General features: G+C 40.5%; 2 protein-coding genes across 2 annotated transcripts; both read right to left on the bottom strand.

Moving 5' to 3' along the window:
• Positions 1–4,587: 4,587 nt before the first annotated feature.
• Positions 4,588–9,149, bottom strand: LOC308297776 (E3 ubiquitin-protein ligase TRIM47-like). Its single transcript, XM_080741343.1, has 6 exons — positions 8,885–9,149; positions 7,604–7,978; positions 6,369–6,602; positions 5,607–5,766; positions 5,438–5,497; positions 4,588–5,295 (listed from the first exon to the last, which is right to left on the bottom strand). The coding sequence occupies exons 1-6, from the start codon at positions 9,119–9,121 to the stop codon at positions 4,781–4,783; spliced, it is 1,581 nt and encodes a 526-aa protein (XP_080597469.1). The 5' UTR covers positions 9,122–9,149; the 3' UTR covers positions 4,588–4,780.
• Positions 9,150–14,281: 5,132 nt separating this feature from the next.
• LOC308297897 (E3 ubiquitin-protein ligase TRIM47-like) lies at positions 14,282–19,308 on the bottom strand (the record flags this gene model as incomplete). Its single annotated transcript, XM_080741461.1, has 7 exons — positions 14,282–14,796; positions 14,956–15,006; positions 15,332–15,425; positions 16,682–16,915; positions 17,251–17,346; positions 17,806–18,180; positions 19,072–19,308. 7 exons carry the CDS (start codon positions 19,306–19,308, stop codon positions 14,282–14,284), a joined length of 1,602 nt encoding a protein of 533 aa, XP_080597587.1.
• Between the last annotated feature and the right edge of the window lie 21 nt (positions 19,309–19,329).

Raw genomic sequence — 19,329 nt, forward strand, 5'->3', positions numbered from 1 at the left:
TGCGACCCCTGGAACCCTACTTTTTTTCGACAAATGCAATCCTAGATTTTTCAAAGTGCGTTAACTCGGAAACCAATAGGTTTTAAGCGCCTGTCTCTTAGTATGTTGTATAGCTCTTCGAGATGAACGCGCGGATATGAAATTAATTCATTTATGTTGTATAGCTCGTCGAGGCGAACGTGTGGATCTGTGACACAATGCTGTGCGACCCCTGGAACCCTACTTTTTTTTCAATAAATGCAATCCTAGATTTTTCAAAGTGCGATAACTCGGAAACCAATGGGTTTTAAGCGCACCTCTTTTAATATGTTGTATAGCTCTTCGAGACGAATGCGTGGATATGACATTAATTCATTTTTTTCAGATCGTCTTCAAAACCCCCAAAATTAGATAAGACTATAATAAGGCGTCAAAACATAGATTTTAAGTCTTAAATTTCCGATAGTGCTTATCTTTTGGTATGTTGTATAGCTCGTCGAGACACACGTGTGGATGTGTGAAACATTGCTGTGCGACCCCTGGAACCCTACTTTTTTTCGACAAATGCAATCCTAGATTTTTCAAAGTGCGATAACTCGGAAACCAATAGGTTTTAAGCGCCTGTCTCTTAGTATGTTGTATAGCTCTTGGAGATGAACGCGCGGATATGAAATTAATTCATTTTTTTTCAGATTGTCTTCAAAACCCCCAAAATTACATAAGACTATAGTAAGGCGTCAAAACATAGATTTTAAGTCTTAAATTTCCGATAGTGCTTATCTTTTGGTATGTTGTATAGTTTGTCGAGACAAATGTGTGGATGTGTGACACATTGCTGTGCGACCCCTGGAACCCTACTTTTTTTCGATAAATGCAATCCTAGATTTTTCAAAGTGCGATAACTCGGAAACCAATGGGTTTTAAGCGCACCTCTTTTAGTATGTTGTATAGCTCTTCGAGACAAATGCGTGGATATGAAATTAATTCATTTTTTTTCAGATTGTCTTCAAAACCCCCAAAAATACATAAGACTATATACCGTAAATGCTCTAATAATATCCTATATTTAATAAAGAACCGGACCTGCTTTAATTTCCGGGTGCGCAATTGAATTAAGTAATTAAGAGCCGACGCTCCAATAAGAGCCTCCTTTTTCCTCTTTTTTTTACGTTACGTATCATTCAGGAGTACCTTTCTCCACTCTGTCTGACTGTCACTCACATCCCAAGCCAGCTGTTACGGTGATTTACCGTACACTGTCTACAAACTGCGCAGCGATATTTGGACGCCGCTCATTTCACGTTCCGTTTGGCAAAGACGGATGACTTTGGCAACTTACCGGGGCGCGTGGATGCGTGGATGACGGCCGCACATGAGATCTTTAGCGTGGAAGTTTAATCCAAACAGTAAATGAAGCTCAATGAAGCTAATGCGGCTATACTAGTATCCATGCTAGTATCCTGTGGTTCCTGTTTACCAGGGAGAGTCGCATCTGAATGACGAAACGAGCCGCTGAGCTTGATGGGAAATGTAGTGTTTTTTATTCCCCAGCAGTATGCTGTGTGGACTGTATTCTATTCTGATACACATTATGAGGAGCTGATTTTCAGTATGAATTGGTTAATGCAATACAATACAGCAGAATGTTATCTCTGTATGAGCCTTTCTATGATGATTTTCCAATAAAAACGCTTTTCTTTATAAATAACCTAATATATAATATATAATATTTATATTTTTTTCCAAAAATACGGTATCTAATAAAAAAATCTGATCTGAATCATTCTGATATTTTTGAGAAATAGGAATAAAAGCCTTGTCTCTTATACTGTCCTGCTTCCAACAAGAGCCTGGTGCCCGCTACTCTTGAGACAAATAATAGCCCGGGTTCCTATAAGAGAATTTACGGTAGTAAGGTGTCAAAACATAGATTTTAAGTCTTAAATTTCCAATAGTGCTTATCTTTTGGTATGTTGTATAGTTTGTCGAGACAAACAAGTGGATGTGTGACACATTAATGTGCGACCCCTGGTCCCCTACTTTTTTTCGATAAATGCAATCCTAGATTTTTCAAAGTGCGATAACTCGGAAACCAATGGGTTTTAAGCGCACCTCTTTTAATATGTTGTATAGCTCTTCGAGACAAATGTGTGGATATGAAATTAATTTTTTTTTTTTCAGATTGTCTTCAAAACCCCCAAAATTACATAAGACTATAGTAAGGCGTCAAAACATAGATTTTAAGTCTTAAATTTCCGATAGTGCTTATCTTTTGGTTTGTTGTATAGCTCGTCGAGACAAACGTGTGGATGTGTGACACATTGTTGTGCCACCCCTGGAACCCTACTTTTTTTCGACAAATGCAATCCTAGATTTTTCAAAGTGCGATAACTCGGAAACCAATAGGTTTTAAGCGCCTGTCTCTTAGTATGTTGTATAGCTCTTCGAGATGAACGCGCGGATATGAAATTAATTCATTTATGTTGTATAGCTCGTCGAGGCGAACGTGTGGATCTGTGACACAATGCTGTGCGACCCCTGGAACCCTACTTTTTTTTCAATAAATGCAATCCTAGATTTTTCAAAGTGCGATAACTCGGAAACCAATGGGTTTTAAGCGCCTGTCTCTTAGTATGTTGTATAGCTCTTCGAGATGAACGCGCGGATATGAAATTAATTCATTTTTTTCAGATTGTCTTCAAAACCCCCAAAAATACATAAGACTATATAGTAAGGTGTCAAAACATAGATTTTAAGTCTTAAATTTCCAATAGTGCTTCCATAAGGCGTCAAAACATAGATTTTAAGTCTTACATTTCCGATAGTGCTTATCTTTTGGTATGTCGTATAGCTCGTCGAGACACACGTGTGAATGTGTGAAACATTGCTGTGCGACCCCTGGAACCCTACTTTTTTTCAACAAATGCAATCCTAGATTTTTCAAAGTAAGATAACTCGGAAACCAAAAGGTTTTAAGGGCCTGTCTTTTAGTGTGTTGTGTAGCTCTTTGAGACGAACACGTGGATATGATTTATTTTCTTTTTTTCCGATTTTCTTCAAAACCCCAAAATCTGAACGAAATGAAAAGAAAATAAACAAAAATAAAAATAAAACAATTCACAGGAGGCAGGCAGTGATCACCCCATGTGCACAGTGCAGTGCTCATGCCATCAGAAAAGTGTTTGATTAATCTCTTGCTAATAAAAATAGTCCACTGCTCTTGAAAAGCAGCTTGTGCTTTGCCTCGAGTTGAACTCCCATCTCATTATATTGAACTTCAAATCACTCAATTATTCTGTGCAGATACTGTAGTATTGGACCACCTCGTATAATAAATATAATTTAGAGACAAAATGCTGACCTGCCTATGTAGAAAACCATGTGTGCCTCATTCTACATGTACTCTATGTAGAAAATGTATGTACTGTATGAAGAAAATTTAGATTACTGTTAGAATTACTGTTACTGTTTTTAGTTAACATAAGTCAAGTGTATGAAAGTCAACTCAGAATTCTATTTATTTGTGTGGCTGGTTTACAGGCAGAGATCTCCATATATATATATCCACGGCTTTCCAACGCCCCATAGTGCATAGCGCTGTACCAAGCTTCCGGCACCGCAGCCGAGTGTGATTTACACATATATATATATATATATAAATAAAAGGGATTAAATGTATGATGTCAGATGTCATAGACGTCATAGGACTTTCACATAACGAATAACTGAGTAATCATGTTTGGGGTCTCACAGCATATCTCCATACAGTACATCGATCTCCATATATGGGTACCAGGGGTCTCCACTCTCCATATATGGGTAACTGGTCCGTTAAACATCACTGGCCAGAAGGCCAAGACATGCCGCAACCTCACTCAGTCGCCCCTAGGCGTCTTACTAGTACTTTATAACTAAATAGTGAGGGGACATTCAGGCCCTTCTGGCACCTATGCTGAGACTGCTGACACACATCTCTCAGTCCTCAGACTGTTTTAACATCTATCTTCATATCCTGTATAAAACACCATTTAAACATGGAATCACAGAGACAGACATAAATCAGACTAAAAAACTCCACCAGGGGTTGCAGCCACAGTGCTCACATTTATTAAAAAGAAGGGGGAAAAAGTCAAAATTGATTACCTGATGGTCACTTTTCTGCGACCGCCCAGACATAATCATATTTGAACATTACATTTAGTTTGACTTCATAAATATTTTGAAGACAGCCAATCTACATGCTCACAACTGCAATATGTGTGACCATTCACCACCACCACTACCACCACCACGTCCACCACCAAAAAAACTAAACAGACCAACAGTTTTAGAAAACACTGCGTTGTGTGTGTGTGTGCGTGCGTGCGTGCGTGCGTGCGTGCGTGTGTGTGTGTGTGTCACAGAATGACAGAGGGCCCTGTAGCACAATGATCCTGTTTATAATGTCAAACAATAGTTTCCCTTCTTCAGACAGCAATTACCCTATAAGACCAGTAAGACTCCCTAATCGGGAGATAAGCGACCGTAGGTGGCTTATCTCCACAAATAGGGCAAAAATTTGTTTTTCCCAAATCTTCCTGATCCATGTTGATGACATGAGTGAGATAACAGGGTATACTGTATAATGATTGTCACTTGTCAGCAGCACGCTTATTAAAGAAATGCAATAATCAGTATACAATCAATCGATTGATCATGATGGTGTAGTATACACATCATTCTTACACATGCTTTATCTAGAAGGGAAAATCTATAATCAAATGAACAAAACTATATATCATAATCAGTATTCTTAACATGTCTACCATGTCTTACACAGCTCTGCTGTATCTCCATAGGCCCAAGGCGTTATCCCTGGATAGAGAGGTTGTGTGAACGTGGTTTGAACTGTGTGGAGGAGGGTCATTGTGTGAGAAACACCATAGAAGGACAGAGTACCTGCCTTGTGGTCCAGGTACACCCCCACTCTGGAGGAACGAGGCCCTGACACTTTAGTGTCAACACCGTTGTGTTTGAAACAGTATTTGTTATCAAGGTACTGTAAACACCAGGATTTATCATTGGATCCAAAGTTGGCTTGTCTGTTGACTTCTTTATAACAGACTGCTATATGAACCCCTCTACCACTCCACTCTACTTCCCAGTAAAAACGTTCAGACAGACCCTCTGTACACAACACCTGACAGTAACTAGTAAATCTCTCTACATGATCAGGGTAAGGTTGTGGTTGTAGTGTTGGAGTCACCTTCCTCTTCTCCTCTGACAGGGAGAGACTTGTGCATATTGTGTTCATGTCCAGGGACAGAGGATATGAATCTGTGAGAACACACAAGAAAAGAGAATTCAAACCTCATGGACCTTATTATGTTTAGAGTTAGTATCTCAGATAAACTCATGAGAGCATTAAATAATAACAACCAAACTTCAATGTTCAGAAACAGCATCAACATGGACTCACATTGTATAAAATCCTTTCTGGTCTGAGGCTCCTCAGGATGTAAAACATCAACTGCACACACTGGAGACACAAGAAAACACGTCATCATACTGAAGAATGGATTAAACTATCTCCAGTTGACTTCTGACATCATCAATCCATGTTTACTATGATGGCATTTAAATCTCACCTCTCTTTGATATCTCTGGCCAAGTTGTCTTCAGGTTGTTGTCTAGTTGGTCTCTCAGACCAGACACCACATCAATCACATCTGTGAAGGATTTCGGAGGACAGATGACCACACTGGGTGAGACTGGAGATCCACTGGAACTGGAGAGAGACTGGAAACTCTGGAGAGAGACAAGCAGAGAGACAAGTAAACCAGTTTAGACAGGGATGGAAGAACATGATACCGTAGCAAGAGATCAATAGATTAGTACATTGATCAAAATCAAAAATCGATCTAATGTTAATAATATTGAATTGATTTGAATGAATTGGATTGCTCTTTAATTCTCATTAAAAAAATATTGTGATTTGAAATTTATTTCTGTTCCAATCTACAAAAGAAAATTGCACAGGGCCGATAATGAATAATTGTATACTTTCAAAATATTTTACAAATTGTGGAATTAGCCCACAATTAATATGTTTGGGGGAAAATGTGACAATTATGAATATGGCAATTATGAAAAATAGTTGTGATTATCTCAAATAATTGTGATAATTTTGACAGGCCTAATCTTTATATTGTTATTCTGGCCTGTACATAATGTATACTAGAACTATATTAGTATTAGTAACTAACAGCATTAATAATGTCATGTTATGCCATGTCATAATGTAATGTAATCTAATGAAATAAGACATGATGGAATGGAATGAAATAAGAAGCTGATTTCTCCTACTGTAAATGAGTCAAAACCAAACAGGGAAAAGCCATGAGTGGAACCTGAATGAAAGTGATGCTGTCATCAGTGTTGGACAGCTCCTCCAGGTCAGCATGTCTCCTCTCCAGCTGCTCCATGTGCTCCTCCAGCTGCCTCAGGAGAGCCTCAGTCTGAGCCACTGCAGTCTGCTGCTGATCTCTGATCACTTCTTTAAGCTCACTGCGTCTTCTCTCAATGGAGACCATCATCTCACTGAAGATCCTGTCACTGGCCTCCACTGCTGCTTCTGCAGAGCTCTGCTTCACACAACACACACACACACACACACACACACACACACACACACACACACACACACACACACACACACACACACACACACACACACACACACACACACACACACACACACACACACACACACACACACACACACACACACACACACACACACTCTTAGTTTTCATAGGTTGTGGGGACATTACATAGACTTCCATTCATTTCCTGTGGCCTTACCCTAACCTCTATCCCTAAACCTAACCCCTAACCCTAACCCTAAACCTAATTGGGGGTCTGCAGCTAAGTAATATGGGGTCCTTGGCAAAACTGTTTGTGGAACACTGCTTTAGTGCTTCTGATGTCACAAGGCACTGTCTCATCCATATAGCATCACCATTTCCTCCGTTTTCCACAGTAAACAAGAACCATTATCATAATATCAGCTCACTTTCAGGTCCTCCATGACCTGTCTCAGGTCTTTCAGCTCCTTCTTTGTCTCCTGGATCTGCTGCTGGACTTTCTCCTGAATTGTCCCCAGCTGTTTCTGCAGGACACGGGAAGAGAGACAGTCGGGATACCAATTCTATCCAATCAGGAGAGAGCGAACTCATACTGGATACAGGGTAAAAACAATTAGTTTGGATCCACACATCACCCATTTAGACCTGGAACATCTTTATGTCATATATTTCAAGTTGGGAACACCTCTGTGTTTAGTTGTTGCTACAGTATATACAATATATAGCAACATTATTATGTTTTTTTTTAATAACATTTTTACGTTTTTCAGGATTTAGAATGCGTTTGGAGAACAGCCCTCAGGTCTAAATCAACTGTGTAACTTCATGAAACGTTATCAAACGTTATCAATCGCCTCTGTTTTTTATTGGGTCCAAAAGGAGTGCACTGACATCTATTGTTTTGTGCTTTTAATGTCTCTGGCATAGTTTTCTATTTCTGCTTCTAACTTTAAAAAAGATCTCTCTCATAATATGTCTTCAAGTGATCGTTGTCCTACCTGTTTCTCTGCCTTCTCTGCAGTAGCTGACACCGTGTCATGGCCCTTGTGTTCATCCATGATGCACAGAAGGCAGATACACTGGCGGTCTGTGCGACAGAACACCTCCAGCAGCTTGTCATGACTGGAGCACATCTTCTCCTGCAGTTTGTTGGTGGCTGGGACCAGCTTGTGCTTCTGCAACGCAGGAGCATTGTAGTGAGGCTGGAGGTGAGTCTCACAGTAAGAGGCCAGACACACCAGACAAGACATGAGAGCTTTGCGACGTCTGGCTCCAGTGCATAAATCACAGGCCACGTCTTCTGGTCCGGCGTAGAGCTGAGCAGTGGAGGCAGGAGACTGCTGACCTCCTGTAATGCTCAGCTTCATCACAAGCTGGAAGTAAAGAGAAGAGGAGGGGAGGTCACTCACTGATGACAAATACAACACAGTCATTGTGAGGTTCATGGTGATAAACACAGTGAGAAATTACAGTAATTACATTAAGATCATCTAGTAAGATCATTGTCTAAACTCTAAAGTCTAAAGTAAAACACTGTGGTTCTGAACGTTTGCACTGAATAGTTGATTGCTTTGTGTTGTTAAAACATTTACAATGTATAAGCATTTACACTCTGAACCACTAGAATCTGCTATTATGTATGCCAACAATAATGACATGCCAAGAATAGGGATGCCAGAGTTTAATGATTAACCACAAAGTCAAAGATCAGAGTAATTATCATAGTCACCAAAATGACTGTAGACAGTAAGATACCATCACAAGTGGTTCTCATGTCAAGGATCCCCAAATTCATATTGTATACTGTATATATTCCACTATATATTCCGCTATCCGAAATATTTTGTGCCATACTAGATTTATGTAGTTAAAATGTTTCAATATTGTGTTGCGGCACATTGCTTAAAATAAGCCTGGATTTCCGAGGCTATGAGCTCTTAGATCGGCAATTTTCAAATAGTTAATAGAGTATACGGTTACAGTGGTTAAAGAGACTGTGATGCTCTATTTACACATTTTGTTGGGGACCCCCTGGAACCTCCTATTGGAGCACTGAGGGTCCCCTGACCCTACTTTGAGAACCGCTGGTGTAACATGTCTAACATTATCTAAGTAACATTCTTAGTATTTGTATTTGTACAGTATTAACAACATACATAACATAATGTGAACAAGTAACAACATATTATATTGTATATTTATCAAAATAGGCAACAAATAGTTTTCTGTAGCAGAACATGTAGTTTAATGTGTGGTTGTAACTTGTAAGGTGATCTCACCTCAGCCAGCAAGTTGTTCTTCCTCAGAACAGGTCTGGGACTGAAGCTCTCTCTGCACTGGGGACAGCTGTAGACTCCAGTCTCCTCATTCTGGTCCCAGTAACCCTCAATACAGCTTCCACAGTAACTGTGTCCACAGTGTAGAGTCACTGGTTCCTTTAGAAGCTCCAGACAGACAGGACAGCACAACTGATCCTGGTCCAGATCACATCCCTGCTGTTGTTGTTTTTGTGACATTTTACTGACAACAACACTCACACCGAGAGAAAACACATAACACTTTGGTTTACTCTGAAGAGAGACTGAGAGAAAACACAAAAGCTCTGAGTTTCGTTTCTTCAGAAGCAAACTGGGAGAGGCAGAGTGTGGGACTTCCTGATTGTTTGCAGAAGGCAGTGGATTTAAAGAGACAGTGAATGTGCAGCACAAACATGTTCAGCTTTTGGTTGAACGTTGGACAGCTGGACTCCCTGTCTCACACACAGGAGTGGAAAAGGTACTCACATTTCTTGCTTAAGTAAAAGTATCAATACCGCAATATAGAATTACTCTGTTACAAGTAAAAGTCCGGAATGTACTTGAGTAAAAGTAGGCCTAGTATCGGCATCAAAAGTAGTAAAGGACTCATTATGCAGAATCAAATGTCCCCATTTCAAGTTTTCAAATTTATACAAATATTGTTTAAGAACCTACTATGTTCATCATAGTTATCGGTATCAGTTAAAACTAATATATCTATAGGGTTTGAAGTTATATTTTACTGTCTATGGTTTGAAGAAGAAAATACCATGACATTTTCTTTCTTTTTTTTTTTTTCTTTTTTTTTTGAAAAATAATATTAAAATCCCCCCTACTGATGGCTCAACAGTGGATCCTGTTTGTGACTTTGTAATGGCCAGACTGAAAACTGCTGTCTGGATGCCATCTAGTGTCCATCAGCAGACACTACATCTGTCTCTTAGGATATCATCACCTTATTAAACTAATGGCCTAAGTCATTTTTTCAAGGTTTTCAGGAAACACAAAAAACTGTGCCAAATGTAGAATATATTATATTTCTTAATTATTTCAATTCCAAAAAACATGAAAAAATATGACTATTGACATACAAATAAAGGTGTATGTCAATCATGTAACATGTAAGGATAAAATGACTTAGGCCAATAAGGGCAACTAGTAGTCTGTGAGGGCCCCTAGTAGTCTGTGAGGGCAACTAGTAGTCTGTGAAGGGCCCACTAGAAGTCGGTGAGTGCCCCTAGTAGTCTGTGAGGGCCTACTAGAAGTCTGTGAGGGCCCACTAGAAGTCTGTGAGGGCCCCTAGTAGTCTTTGAGGGCAACTAGTAGTCTGTGAGGGGCCCTAGTAGTCTTTGAGGGCAACTAGCAGTCTGTGAGGGCCAACTAGAAGTCTGTGAGGGCCCCTAGTAGTCTGTGAGAGCCCACTAGAAGTCTGTGAGGGAACCTAGTAGTCTTTGAGGGCAACTAGTAGTCTGTGAGGGCCCACTAGAAGTCTGTGAGGGCCCCTAGTAGTCTTTGAGGGCAACTAGTAGTCTGTGAGGGCCCACTAGAAGTCTGTGAGGGCCCACTAGAAGTCTGTGAGGGCCCACTAGAAGTCTGTGAGGGCCAACTAGAAGTCTGTGAGGGCCCCTAGTAGTCTGTGAGGGCAACTAGTAGTCTGTGAGGGCCCACTAGAAGTCTGTGAGGGCCTCTAGTAGTCTGTGAGGGCCCCTAGTAGTCCGTGAGGGCCTACTAGAAGTCTGTAAGGGCCCCTATTAGTCTGTGAGGGCCAACTAGAAGTCTGTGAGGGCCCCTAGAAGTCTGTAAGGGCCCCTAGTAGTCTGTGAGGGCCAACTAGAAGTATGTGAGGGCCCCTAGTAGTCTGTGAGAGCCCACTAGAAGTCTGTGAGGGCCCCTAGTAGTCTGTGAGAGCCCACTAGAAGTCTGTGAGGGCCCACTAGAAGTCTGTGAGGGCCCCTAGTAGTCTGTGAGGGCCCACTAGAAGTCGTTGAGGGCCCCTAATAGTCTGTGAGGGCCCACTAGAAGTCTGTGAGGGCCCCTAGTAGTCTGTGAGGGCCCACTAGAAGTCTGTGACGGCCCCTAGTAGTCTGTGAGGGCCTCTAGTAGTCTGTGAGGGCAACTATAGTAGTCTGTGAGGGCCTACTAGAATCTGTGAGGGCCCCTAGTAGTCTGTGAGGGCAACTATAGTAGTCTGTGAGGGCCTACTAGAAGTCTCTGAGGTTCTCTTGTAGACTGTGAGGGCCCACTAGAAGTCTGTAAGGGCCCCTAGTAGTCTGTGAGGGCAACTAGAATTCTGTGAGGGCCCCTAGTAGTCTGTTAGGGCAACTAGAAAAGGAACATTTCTAAGAAATGTTAAGTGTGCCTCCAGCTCGCTAAGTGTGTGCAACCTTGTATACATACAACGCTAACCTTTATTACAGTAAAAGTTATAACCAATAGGGGGCAAGGCCTGAACCATGGAAATAACATCTTGAAATGATATGTTCTTGTTTCTTCTCCTGGAAGACACCATTTTGAAAGGTGTGTTAAAATGGCCTAAGTCACATTTTATTACGACTTAGGCAAAATAAATGGCCTAAGTCTCAGTCTTGACATAGGCAATTTTTTTAATAGGGTGTAACAGGAAGGCCTTTTAAGTTGGGACTTAGGTGATTTAGGTCAAAAACTCATTTTCAGAAAAAATTACTTAGGCCATTAGTTAATAAGGTGACGATATGTAAAATGTGTTCTAGATCAGGGGTCTTCAACATTTTCAGAACAAGGACCCCTTAGTTGAGAGAGATGAAGCAGGGACCCCCACAACCTCTTCATAGATTCCATATAGTGTCATGGTCTGACACCACAATCATCAATATATTCTGGATTCATGTCAATTTGTGTTTTCAGATATTTAACCACTTACCGGTAACCGTCAATACTTAATAAACTTGACCTTTTCACTCTTTTTCCCCTTAACACCAAACCTCTTTGCCAATAATAGGCGATCTACAAGCTCACAACTCCTCGCAGCGTGAGGCGTTGTGAGATTGTAGATCTGCTATTTTTGAGAAAGTGGTTAATATAAAAAGGGAGAAAAAAAGTTTCTATCACACAAAAGATTTGGAGGACCACCTGTAATAACTCTGAGGGGTCCCGGATCCCCTGTTGAAGACCCTTGTTCTAGATATTAAATGTTTTCACACTGAAGATTTTAATTAATGGATACAATGACTGTCTTTTGATTTTTCTTTTCCTCTCATATTTATTGGGATTTATGTTCACAAAAGTGTAATTCTGTTAATGTGTGTGCGTTGATACAAAGCAATGTAAGTTTGTCTGAAAGAAGCCTCATCAGTAAAAGTTCCACCTGAAAGAGTGGCTGTGTGTTCTCACTGGGTTTTAAATTACTATTATTCAAATGTGAAAATTATCTCAATGAATATACAAGATAGAAAGATGTATGCAGTATGACAAGTATGACAATTCTATCCAATCAGGAGAGAGAGAACTCATCATAGGGTAAAAACAAATGAAATTGGAGACAGGATTCTATGTCAAGAAAATCATCTCATAGGATGAACTGAGAAATGTTTGGAAGAAGACATATTAGAGTAATGGCCATTAGCGTTTGATCTGCCTTCAGGCCAACCTTCCAATAGTTCATGATTTGAGGTATTTTGTTCAAAACGGAGCACTACTGCAGACTTTGAAAGCCAATCTTAGCCAATTCAGGATGGATTGGAATATGAAAAGTCTGAAAGACCCGCTTCGTTTGACAATAGAATTTTTTATCAAGCCAAAGGTGCCAAAGATTAGCTGTTTACAGAAAGGACACACGGAAGGACGCAAAACAGTCTCAGCCAAGCCTTCAGGCTGGCGGAGACATTTCCCACCAATCATTTCACTTTTCTGAAACTAATTATTCAGGAATCGCCAGACCACAGAAAATCCATACACACTTAACATTTAATTATTATGGTTCATGATATTATTGTCCATGGAACAATGTAGCATAGACAAAACTTTGTCACACATGATAGCTAAATAGTGGGGGACATTCAGGCCCTCCTGGTACCTAGGCTGAGATTCTAATAAACCCCTCTCAGACTGTTTTAACATCTATCTTCACATCATGTATAAACTAGACCAGGTCACCTGGTTCTGCCAGACCCGCAATGAAAATCAGAATGCAAGGAAAGGGGGGGGGGGGGTGGATCAATCTTTAAGGGGAACTCTGACAGAGTTGGGGCGGAACATTTTCAACAAGAGCTTGTAGATCGGCTGTTTTCACTAGTATGGCACTGAACTAACACATGAACACACAGGATTGTATAGGCTGAGCAGCTGGAAATGTTTCTGAGCTTGTAGATGGGCTGAGGAATTTATAGTGTCAGCAGCTCGTCAGCCAACTCAACTCAGCTGGTCCTGTACAGGTGACGGCACTCAAGGCAATCAGCCGAGCAAGGGAAGGGAGGGGCAGATGAGCAGTCAGAGGCAAACACAGGCACACTGAGGAAAAGAGGGACCGACCGACCGACCGACCGACCGACAGACAGACCGACAAAGCCTTTTGTAGGCCGACCCCCTGGGTCTGGCAAACACCATCTAAACATGGAGATAACTTTCACAGAAAGAGTAACATTCTTCAAAATCAGACTCCACCAGAGGTTGCAGCCACAGTGCTCAGGTTATTTATTATTATTATTATTATTTTTCACAAGTCAGTGTAAATTACGTAAAGTTAATGAAAAAAAAGTATTACCTGATTGAACTGGGGAGGCATTACATTTACAGTTTGACTTCATAGATATTGTGAAATTAGCTGATACATGCTCACAACCCCTCACAACTCTTTCTCGGGCAATATTTGACAATATGTTTGACCATTTTGTCTGTTTACTTTTGACACAGTAAGTGTCTTATTGTTTCTTTGATGCATTCAAAATGTCTTAAAAGTCCTTAAATTGCAACTTTAGAAATGTGTAGATACTCTATTGTTGTTTAATGTTGAGTGAGAAAACAATGTTGCACATTAAGATTACATATCGCCCCCCTGCCCCCACCCCCAAGAAAACAAAACAAAACAAAACAGACGTGTGTGTGTGTGTGTGTGTGTGTGTGTGTGTGTGTGTGTGTGTGTGTGTGTGTGTGTGTGTGTGTGTGTGTGTGTGTGTGTGTGTGTGTGTGTGTGTGTGAGACAATGATAAATGGCTCTGTAGTAATATAAGACAACATGGTATACTGTATAATGATTGTCAGCAGCAGGCTTATTAAAGAAATGCAATAAGCAGAATACAATCAATCGATTCATTGATCATGATGGTGGTATACACATCATTCTTACACATGCTTTATCTCTAATCAAATGAAAAAAAATGAGGATCATCAGTATTCTTAACATGTCTACCATGTCTTACACAGCTCTGCTGTATCTCCAAAGCCCCAAGGCCTTAACCCTGGATAGAGAGGTTGTGTGAACGTGGTTTGAACTGTGTGGAGGAGGGTCATTGTGTCAGAAACACCATAGAAGGACAGAGTACCTGCCTTGTGGTCCAGGTACACCCCCACTCTGGAGGAACGAGGCCCTGACACTTTAGTCACAACATTGTTGTGTCTGAAACAGTAGTTGTTACCATCGTATCGTAAACCCCAGGATTTATTATTGAATCCAAAGTAGGATGTTCTGCTGATGTCTTTATAACAAACTGCTATATCAAACCCCTGACCACTCCACTCTACTTCCCAGTAAAAACGTTCAGACAGACCCTCTGTACACAACACCTGAGGGGACGTAGTAAATCTCTCTGCATGATCAGGGTAAGGTTGTTGTTGTTGTGTTAAAGTCACCTTCCTCTTCTCCTCTGACAGGGAGAGACGTTTCTCTATTGTGTTCATGTCCAGAGACAGAGGATAGGAATCTGTGAGAACACACAACAAAAGAAAATTCAAACCTCATGAACCTTATTGTGTTTAGAGTTACTGTCTCAGATGAAATTCATTAGAGCTTTAAATAACAATCAATAACAACAATCAGATTGAAACTTCAATGTTCAGAACCTGCATCAACATGGACTCACATCGTAAAAAGTCCTTCCTGGTCTGAGGCTCCGCTGGATGTAAAACATCAACTGCACACGCTGGAGACACAAGAAAACAGTAAAGGACTGGGTTACATCCTGGGTTTCATCCAATCAGAGAAGAGAACTACTCCAGATCAATTATAAAAACAAAAGAATAAGTATAATAATAATAATAATAATAAATGATAAATGGTGCACTTATATACTGTATCGGTTGACATGAAACACAGATCACACAGGTCATACTAATCTACTGTCGCCCATACTACATACTACAGAGTATAGGCTTTAGTAGCCTTCCCAGACATACACCTATACAAATTCCATTCAACTCTTAGAAATGTAGACTACTGTAAATACATTTAAATCTCACCTCTCTTTGATATCTCTGGCCAAGTTGTCTTCAGGTTGTTGTCTAGTTGGTCTCTCAGACCAGACACCACATCAATCACATCTGTGAAGGACATCTGAGGACAGATGACCACACTGGGTGAGACTGGAGATCCACTGGAACTGGAGAGAGACTGGAAACTCTGGAGAGAGACAAGCAGAGAGACAAGTAAACTAGTTTAGACAGGAAGAACATTATACTGTAGCAAGAGATCATTAGATTAGTACATTGATCACAATCGCACGCACGCACACACACACACACACACACACACACACACACACGCGCGCGCGCGCGCGGGCACGCACGCATTTATACTTTGTTTTACGACGGTGTTGCACAGCGAACATAACAGATCTACATGCCCATCACCTCCGCTATGCATTGTGGACTTGTAGATCTAATGTTAATAATATTGAATTGATTTGAATTTAATTGAATTGAATTGGATTGCTCTTTAATTCTCATTAAAAATATTGTGATTTGAATATCATATCAATACAAAATGTATTTCTGTTCCAAAAATTGCACGAAAATTGCACGGGCCGATAATGAATAATTTTAAACTTTCAAAATATTTTACAAATTGTGCAATTAGCCCACAATTAATATTTTTTGGGGGGGAAGTGGGACAATTATGAATATGACAATTGAGTACCTGAGACGAATAACAGTCTAAGTCTGTATTTAAATTTTTTGGATAAAGACGTTTTCTTTTTATTTACCAGACTGTAAACCACAAACTAGAAGTTTTTAATTTCTTAAAGTCTTAATGTACTCCCCCCTCATTTTGTTGAGTTAGACTTTTTTACTTAACTTATATATTAGGAATTATAAGACATAATACTTATAGAAAGTGGAAAAACAGTATATCTCCAGCAGTTTGTGGAACAACAGTCTAAATCCGTGCAAGCAATATTCAGCAAACAAAGGGAGCAGATAACATTAAAACCGACAATTAAACAAAATGAGGGGGGATTGCATTAACAATTTAACAGATTAAAAATGACTAGTTTGTGGTTTACAGTCTGGTAAATCCAAAAATATATATATTCAAAACAATTCAAATATGGACTTATACTGTTATTCGTCTCAGGTACTATGAAAAATAGTTGTGATTATCTCAAATAATTGTGATAATTTTGACAGGCCTAATATTTCCATTGTTATTCTGGTCCTTACATAATGTATACTAGAACTATATTAGTATTAGTAACTACCAGCATTAATAATGTTATGTCATATGATATAATGCCATATAATGTAATAGAATAATATGAAGCCGACTTCTAAATGAGTCAAAACCAAACAGTAAAATGCCATGAGTGGAACCTGAATGAAAGTGATGCTGTCATCAGTGTTGGACAGCTCCTCCAGGTCAGCATGTCTCCTCTCCAGCTGCTCCATGTGCTCCTCCAGCTGCCTCAGGAGAGCCTCAGTCTGAGCCACTGCAGTCTGCTGCTGATCTCTGATCACTTCTTTAAGCTCACTGCGTCTTCTCTCAATGGAGACCATCATCTCACTGAAGATCCTGTCACTGGCCTCCACTGCTGCTTCTGCAGAGCTCTGCTTCACACACACACACACACACACACACACACACACACACACACACACACACACACACACACACACACACACACACACACACACACACACACACACACACACACACACACACACACACACACACACACACACACACAGGTTGTTGGCACAAAATATTGTCAAATTGGGGTCTGCAGCTAAGTAATATGGGGTCCTTGGCAAAACTGTTTGTGGAACACTGCTTTAGTGCTTCTGATGTCACAAGGCACTGTCTCATCCATATAGCATCACCATTTCCTCCGTTTTCCACAGTAAACAAAGGAACAAGAACCATTATCATAATATCAGCTCACGTTCAGGGTCTCCATGACCTGTCTCAGGTCTTTCAGCTCCTTCTTTGTCTCCTGGATCTGCTGCTGGACTTTCTCCTGAATTGTCCCCAGCTGTTTCTGCAGGACACGGGAAGAGAGACAGTCGGGATACCAATTCTATCCAATCAGGAGAGAGCGAACTCATACTGGATACAGGGTAAAAACAATTAGTTTGGATCCACACATCACCCATTTAGACCTGGAACATCTTTATGTCATATATTTCAAGTCAGGAACACCTCTGTGTTTAGTTGTTGCTACAGTATATACAATATATAGCAACATTATTATGTTTTTTGAATAACATTTTTACGTTTTTCAGGATTTAGAATGCGTTTGGAGAACAGCCCTCAGGTCTAAATCAACTGTGTAACTTCATGAAACGTTATCAATCGCCTCTGTTTTTTATTGGGTCCAAAAGGAGTGCACTGACATCTATTGTTTTGTGCTTTTAATGTCTCTGGCATAGTTTTCTATTTCTGCTTCTAACTTTAAAAAAGATCTCTCTCATATGTCTTCAAGTGATCGTTGTCCTACCTGTTTCTCTGCCTTCTCTGCAGTAGCTGACACCGTGTCATGGCCCTTGTGTTCATCCATGATGCACAGAAGGCAGATACACTGGCGGTCTGTGCGACAGAACACCTCCAGCAGCTTGTCATGACTGGAGCACATCTTCTCCTGCAGTTTGTTGGTGGCTGGGACCAGCTTGTGCTTCTGCAACGCAGGAGCATTGTAGTGGGGCTGGAGGTGAGTCTCACAGTAAGAGGCCAGACACACCAGACAAGACATGAGAGCTTTGCGACGTCTGGCTCCAGTGCATAAATCACAGGCCACGTCTTCTGGTCCGGCGTAGAGCTGAGCAGCGGAGGCAGGAGACTGCTGACCTCCTGTAATGCTCAGCTTCATCACAACCTGGAAGTAAAAAGAAGAAGAGGAGGGGAGGTCACTCACTGAGGACAAATACAACACGGTCATTGTGAGGTTCATGGTGATAAACACAGTGAGAAATTACAGTAATTACATTAAGATCATCTAGTTCATCTAGTAAGATCATTGTCTAAAGTCTAAACACTGGTTCTGAACGTTTGCACTGAATAGTTGATTTGTGTTACATTTACAATGTAGAAGCATTTACACTCTGAACCACTAGCATCTGCTATTATGTATGCCAACAATAATGACATGCCAAGAATAGGGATGCCAGAGTTTAATGATTAACCACAAAGTCAAAGATCAGAGTAATTATCATAGTCACCAAAATGACTGTAGACAGTAAGATACCATCACAAGTGGTTCTCATGTCAAGGATCCCCAAATTCATACTGTATACTGTATATATTCCACTATATATTCCGCTATCCAAAATATTTTGTGCCATACTAGATTTATGTAGTTAAAATGTTTCAATATTGTGTTGCGGCACATTGCTTAAAATAAGCCTGGATTTCCGAGGCTATGAGCTCTTAGATCGGCAATTTTCAAATAGTTAATAGAGTATACGGTTACAGTGGTTAAAGAGACTGTGATGCTCTATTTACACATTTTGTTGGGGACCCCCTGGAACCCCCTATTGGAGCCCTGAGGGTCCCCTGACCCTACTTTGAGAACCGCTGGTGTAACATGTCTAACATTATCTAAGTAACATTCTTAGTATTTGTATTTGTACAGTATTAACAACATACATAACATAACGTGAACAAGTAACCAACATATTATATTGTATTATTTATCAAAATAGGCAACAAATCGTTTTCTGTAGCAGAACATGTTAATGTGTAGTTGTAACTTGTAAAGTGGTCTCACCTCAGCCAGCAAGTTGTTCTTCTTCAGAACAGGTCTGGGACTGAAGCTCTCTCTGCACTGGGGACAGCTGTAGACTCCAGTCTCCTCATTCTGGTCCCAGTAACCCTCAATACAGCTTCCACAGTAACTGTGTCCACAGTGTAGAGTCACTGGTTCCTTTAGAAGCTCCAGGCAGACAGGACAGCAGAACTGATCCTGGTCCAGATCACATCCCTGCTGTTGTTGTTTTTGTGACATTTTACTGACAATCACACTCAC

The sequence above is a fragment of the Nannobrachium achirus genome (genome assembly GCF_963921795.1).
Source record: "Nannobrachium achirus genome assembly, chromosome: 14".
Taxonomy (NCBI): Eukaryota; Metazoa; Chordata; class Actinopteri; order Myctophiformes; family Myctophidae; genus Nannobrachium; species Nannobrachium achirus.